The sequence below is a fragment of the Triticum aestivum genome, chromosome 4B (genome assembly GCF_018294505.1).
Source record: "Triticum aestivum cultivar Chinese Spring chromosome 4B, IWGSC CS RefSeq v2.1, whole genome shotgun sequence".
Classification (NCBI taxonomy): Eukaryota; Viridiplantae; Streptophyta; class Magnoliopsida; order Poales; family Poaceae; genus Triticum; species Triticum aestivum.
The window spans coordinates 563,326,577-563,332,753 of NC_057804.1; the positions used below are offsets into that span (position 1 = coordinate 563,326,577).

General features: G+C 58.4%; 1 protein-coding gene across 1 annotated transcript; it reads right to left on the reverse strand.

Annotated features, from left to right (window-relative positions):
- Nucleotides 1-4,005: 4,005 nt before the first annotated feature.
- On the reverse strand, nt 4,006-5,902 carry LOC123090213 (cellulose synthase-like protein D4). Its single transcript, XM_044511621.1, has 4 exons — nt 5,602-5,902; nt 4,836-5,546; nt 4,714-4,805; nt 4,006-4,596 (listed from the first exon to the last, which is right to left on the reverse strand). The coding sequence occupies exons 1-4, from the start codon at nt 5,900-5,902 to the stop codon at nt 4,006-4,008; spliced, it is 1,695 nt and encodes a 564-aa protein (XP_044367556.1).
- Between the last annotated feature and the right edge of the window lie 275 nt (nt 5,903-6,177).

Sequence of the window (6,177 nt, forward strand, 5' to 3'; positions counted from 1 at the left end):
AAAAATGAGCATAGACGCGCTTATAGAGAAAATTCAACCTAAATTCATAATAAATTTCTACTAACTTCAGAGAATTCAGTATGAATTTAGGTCAAATTCCCTGTATAAGGGCATCTATTTTCATTTTAAGAGGAGCTCAACAAGGCAGAGAGGGAGGGGCTTATAAACCGGTGTGAGCGCCCTTCGGTTGGCGATGTGGGACTAAACTCTGACCGCAACGAGGACCAATCCTTTAGTCCCGGTTCGTGACACGAACCGGGACTAAAGGACCGCCTTTGGTCCCGGTTCGTGCCACCAACCGGAACCAATGATGGTGAGCCAGAAGCGAGGCCCATTGGTCCTGGTCGTCCCACCAACCGGGACCAAAAAGTCCAGACGAACCGGGACCAATGGCCCACGTGGCCCGGCCGGCCCCCGGAGCTCACTAACCGGGTCAAATACTCCCATTGGTCCCGGTTCTAAACTGAACCGAGACTAATGGGCTGACCCTGCGTGGACCATTGCCCCCTTTTCTACTAGTGCGAGGAAACAAGACGTTATTGAATCATATCAATATAAGCCCCCTGATCTTATGCACAACCCTTTGCGGTACAGGACCGCTTTTGCTGTTTCGAGCCTCGTTGGGTGCGCCCGTGGTAATTGATATGTAACAGCAATAGTAGTGGATGTTTCTTTTTTTTTACTAGAGTTGTTTTGACAGTAATTATATGCTTTGGATTATGCGGTAACGAATGGTTTCTACTCGTTATATGTTGCGGATACTTTGAGTACCTCAAAGCATTGTCTTGTTGATATACTACTGTTAGGCATGTAAATGCACGAATAAGTAAGGGGAAGAAAGACAACGTACCTTGAAAAATCTGTGTTGCTCCTAGCAAGGCGTTGTACAAAACTAGTGGTGATCTGAATTGCAGCAAAAGACTGAAAGGAATGGTTCCTTGAAAACTTGGAACAAGTACGACTATAACAATATTCGTCAGCGCTCCCCGCTCCTAGGGTTCCTCACGCCGCCGCCGCCGCCGCCGCCGCGCGTAGCCGCCGGCACGGCCGAAGCGCGCCGCCTCTAGCCCTCTCTCCTACTCCCCCTCCCTCCGCATGTTCCTCCCGCGCCCGCTCGCTCGCCCTCCCCTCCCCCCTGTGGGCGACGAGCGGACTCCGACCCCATGCTCTCCCAGCCCTCCTCCTGTTGTCCCCCTCCCCACCGAGCCCTGCCCGTGCGGTGCTGACAGCGGCGGGACGACTTTTCACCGCACGCGCGTAGGGGGGCGTGGGGCCCCCTAACGGCGGGGGCGTGGCTCGGCGGCGGCGATCCTGTGGGCCATGGGTGCCCTTGACGCGGCGACGCGGTCATTGGTCACGGGCGGCGTGGTGGCGCTGGCGGGTGGGGGTGCCCGCTTGTCCCAAATTTGGGCCCTTTGGGGCCCGATCTGGGCTGGCGCGGGCAGGCGGCTCAGTGCGCGGCAGCATTGCTCCCTGGCGGTGGTGGCGAGGCGTCGGTGGTCTACGGGCGGTGCTGGCTTCGTTGGACGGCGTGCTGCAGCGTGGGGATAGGGACTGTCTGGACCCATTTGGGTTCGACCGGGCCGGTGGGGCCTGGCAAGTCCTTGTCGCCGCGTTCGGTCGGCTCCGCGAGGCCGGTGGAGGTTGTCCCCTCCCGCCGCTCGAGTTGCAGTTGCTCCCGTGGCCGTTATCTCATTTCCCTCCCACCAGGTCTCGTGTTGGCGGCCCCAGTGAGACGGCGATGTTGGTTCGGTGACCGTGGTGGCATAGGCTGGTGGGCGGCAGATTGGTTGGTGCATTACGGAGGGTCCGGGGTGGTGGTGGTTGTTTGGATCGGGAGAAATCCCTGGCGGCTCGCCCGGTTCCGACGCGGTGACGCCTGCGGGCGCCGTACGACCTTCCTGAAGGGCGTCGGGTATACCCCTTCCTCACTGCCCTCTGCGTATCGGGGGAAACCCTAGGACTCGTTCCGGCAATAGCGGCGGCGCCGTCGCGTTCCTTTTTGAAGGTTTTGCTTGGTACGCGACGCTCCGGAATGCTAGGTGGTACTTCTTCAGAGGATGCAGCGATTGCCGGTTTTCGTCGCTTAGTTGATCTGCCGGTGTCGGCGTTTGTTTCTCTTTTGTTTCTCTTGTTTTTCCTTTTGAGTTTGTTCGTCCTGTGGCCCCAACGAGTCGGTTATATCGGATGATTGCTTTATAATATAAAACAGGGGCAAACCCTTTTATGGTCAAAACTTGGAACAAGTAACTGTGAATTGTGATAGCCAAGAATTATACTATATATATCAGGTAACAACCGGCGCTGCTACTTTCTTTTAGGGAAACGTTTCCCTGCGATGCACCGGCGGAAACGCTCGGCCGGTCGCGTGCGCTTCATTCGTTTGAGGGCGATCGTGTGGCCCGCGTGTGGGCTCATCCTCTCAGCCCCACACGCTCCCTCTTCCTTAACCCCAAACCCCATATCACCCTTCCACGCGCCCGCAGGACGCATCACTATGGCCCCCACGCCACCGCTGTTCCCCATCGCTCCTTTCTTATCCTCGTCTCCTTTCTTTATTTTCCCCAGTCGCCTCTGCTTCAGACTACCAAATCCACCATGACGCACATCCCAGCTCTCTCTCGTCTACTCTACGCCTCGCCAGTCGCCGGACACCTGCACCCAAAGCCAACCCACAGCCCCAACGTCCACCCCATAGCGCGCGTGACCATGATGGGGGGCGCTCCTGCTGCTGCGACCCGGGGCGATGCGCAGGGGTCATGGCGCGACGGTGGATGAGGGTGCTCGTGGCCACGTTAGTTTTTGCTAGAACCGGCTCTGCGGTTGCTGCAACCGGCAAGATGACGTGCCCATTAGAGCTGGAGCTGTAGCGCGCTCACCGGCGATGTGGTTTTTGCTGGAACCGGCTAGTTACTTTGCTACAATCAGACTTTGGGGATTTTTGCTGCTATGTTTATTTTTGCTGGAACTAGTGTCAATTTTTGCTGGAACCGGCTATTCCTTTGCTACAAGCAGATTTTTTCTGATTTTTTGCTGCTATGGTTGTTTTGCTGGAACCGGGCAGCGGGGATGGTGACTGTGCTGGAACCGGACTGCTTCTACCAGCAGCAATTGAAACATCAATTGAACCATCGGTAGTTTTTTTTGTTGGAAACAACAATTGATTTTGCTGAAAATTGCCAAAACAGAGATTTTTTTTTGCAGTTGTCCAGCGGGGCGAGCGGCCACGGCGTGCTCCGCCTGCGAGCCGGCGGGCAGCCGCGGTGAGCCGGCGAGCGGCGGGGTGGGGGCTACGCGCAAACCACCGCAGAGGATATGGTGGATCTGAAGGGAGGAAGAAGGGGACGCGCGTGGGGATAGCTCGCTGAATCGTGCGGTCCTGGGGACACTAATCGTGCAGCTGCGCGGGGACCGGCCGAAACATTTAGGCCGGTGCGCCGGCGCCTAGCGCTGGCCTTTCTTTTATCGGGGTTACACATGTGGGGTCCTGCTTGAATCTTTCTTATGTCCTGAAGATAAGGAGTTGCATTGGCGTTGTCAATTTATGTTCTTGTTTTCGTGCAGAAAAGAAAAAAAATATATGTACTTGTTTCTCGGAGCATCATCATATAGAGAGTTTCGGAGACCGCACATCACATTGACCTCATGATCTGATAGTTGTCCTGTTGAAGTCGAACTCTCTGCGCGCTCGATCGTTGGCTATCCTGCCGTGATGGCGAGCCGAGGCTCTCTTGCTTCGGTTGTTCACGGCACCTTGCATCTAGTTTCCTCGATTTGGGAATGAGAAAAATTCACTGTAGGTCATAAAACTTGAGCCGGATGACACTTTGGTACCACTACTTCAAAATACCCGAACTACGGTCCATGTACTTGCGCACAGGGTTCACTTTGGTCCGTATGTACGATTTCGTTTATGTATTCGCTGACTTGGCCGAGTCAGCGGCCGCCAGCTAGGCTTTGACCGCCACGTAGTCGATCCTAGGGTGAATACTACTCGATTCGGGGTTATTTTTGCAAAATCGCCATGACCAGCTCCCTGTCCGTCTTCTTCCCCATGGTGGGCTTCCTCAGGAACAGCTTGATCTTCCTGCCGAGCCAACCGTGGTGCTTGGTGGCGCGCGGCGGGCTGAACCCATACAGAGCGGTGCGGCGGAAGATGCAGCCTCCGACGTACATGGGGCCCTGCAGCCCGTCCATGGCGCGCATGGCGACATCGAAGAAGACGAGGTTGTGGTTGGCGTACCGGTCGTTGGGGTCGATGCCCTCGAACCGTTGCGGGAGCTGCACGTAGCAGACGCGGTCGCCGCGGCGGTCGAGCATGTAGCACATCCCTTCGCGGAGCGCCGCCGAGTTGTGCACGCAGTGGTCGCAGTCCAGGTTGAGGATGAAGGGCCCGTTTGACATGATGGCACTCGTCTTGACCAGCGCGTTCATGGCGCCGGCCTTCTTGTTGTGGTCGTACCCGGGCCTCTTCTCGCGCGAAACGTACACCAGCATCGGTAGCCGGATGTCCACGCCCGTCGTGTCGATCAGCGCACCAGACTCCGCCGGCTCACCGCCAAGCACTGGCTCCGAGGTCGGTGGCACATGCATTGCCTGCGCGTTCATCAATCATTTGGAGAAGATACATGAGCATTTCGAATCGATTGAACAAGCATTTCGAAAGGATTTAGTATGTCAGCTGCAACAACATCTATGGATTCGATCAATCACCTGAATGATGCCAGCGTGGTTGCCGCGCGCGTGATCCGTCGCCCGGGCGAGCCAAGTGCCGGCCCACTGGGAGCCGTCAAACATCCATGTCGCTTGTTTTTACACGAGGAATTGGTACCTGTATGGGCTGAGTATGGCCTGAGAGACGCTGGTCTTCCTCGTCAGGGGCCGGCAGCAGCGGGCACCGAAGTTGGGCGGCTCCTCGATGCCGACGAATCTGGAGGTGGCCCCAGCGCTGTTGCCGCCGCCGCCGTGCTCGTTCTCGGGCCATAGAGCGTTGCCGTAGCTGTAGGTGCCCTTGGTCTCGAAGAGCCACCGGGCGTGGTTGAAGTCAGCCGGCTTGCCGTTGCTGCTGGGCATGGGCATCTTGATGGAGTGCACCATGGAGAAGCGCTTGGACATGGATGTCATGGGCATCTGGTCCCTCTCCTCCGACAAGGAGATGGCGTCGTCGTCGTCCTCGTCGACGGAGTTGTCGGTGTCGCTGCCGACGGAGTAGGCCTCCTTGCAGCCTGGGTAGTTGCCGGAGGCGGCGACACAGTCCATGTAGCACTCCTCGCAGATCACAGGGCGGGTGGCCGCCAACGCCGGCATGTCGCAGCCGCGCATCTTGCAGGACATGTTGACAGAGGCGGCCGGCCGAGCGCCGTCGGCAGAGTTGCTGAGCACGTGGGCGCGCGTCGCACAGTTGAGGCCGCCGGTGAAGATGGTGCCGGAGACGTAGCTCCTCTCCGGCAGCACCTCCTCCTCCTCCTCAGCTGCGGGCGCGTCCGTGGACGCGGACGCCGTGGTCCTGTCCGGCGTGGGAGGGATGTGCAAAACCACCCCGATGACTCAACATGCATGCCAGGCTGCCGAAGCTCACGTGTATTCTCCGATGCCGCAGACCGTCTCCACCAGGTCCCTGGCCCTGGCCCGCATCTCCGCTCCCTCGCTCCCTGTGACGAGCCGCTGGATGGCGGCCTCCACGCCGCCAGCTCTCGAGCGCGCCGGCGACCTCGAAGCCCACCCTCCACACGTGCTCCACGTACCTGGCGTTCCCCATCTGGTCGCCGAAGTGCGGGCGACACAGCATCGGCACCCCCTCGCAAACGCTCTCCGTCGTCGAGTTCCAGCCCCCGTGCGTCCAGAACCCGGCCACGGCCGCGTGCCGGAGCACCTCCTCTTGCGGCACCCACTCCACCACCATCCCGCGCCCGCGCGTCGCCTCCTCGAACCCATCTGGCAGCCGTGTCAGCCCGTCCGCGGCGACCAGACCCAGAGGAACGGCACGCCGCTGCCGGCGATGCCCCAGGCCGTCTCCACCAGGTCCCTGGCCGACATGCGTTTTTGCAAAAATAACCCTGGATGGAGTAGTATTCACCCTAGGATCGACTACGTGGCGGTCAAAGCCTAGCTAGCGGCCGCTGACTCGGCCAAGTCAGCGAATACGTAGACGAAATCGTACATACGGACCAAAGTGAA

Excerpts from the sequence above, each read along its gene's own strand:
- LOC123090213 (XM_044511621.1), bottom strand. The coding sequence starts at position 5,902 with ATGGTGGTGGAGTGGGTGCCGCAAGAGGAGGTGCTCCGGCACGCGGCC. Across the intron at positions 5,547-5,601 it reads CCAGGGACCTGGTGGAGACG|TCATCGGGGTGGTTTTGCAC; the intron begins GTCTGCGGCATC and ends ATGCATGTTGAG. Across the intron at positions 4,597-4,713 it reads ACCACGCTGGCATCATTCAG|GCAATGCATGTGCCACCGAC; the intron begins GTGATTGATCGA and ends ATGAACGCGCAG.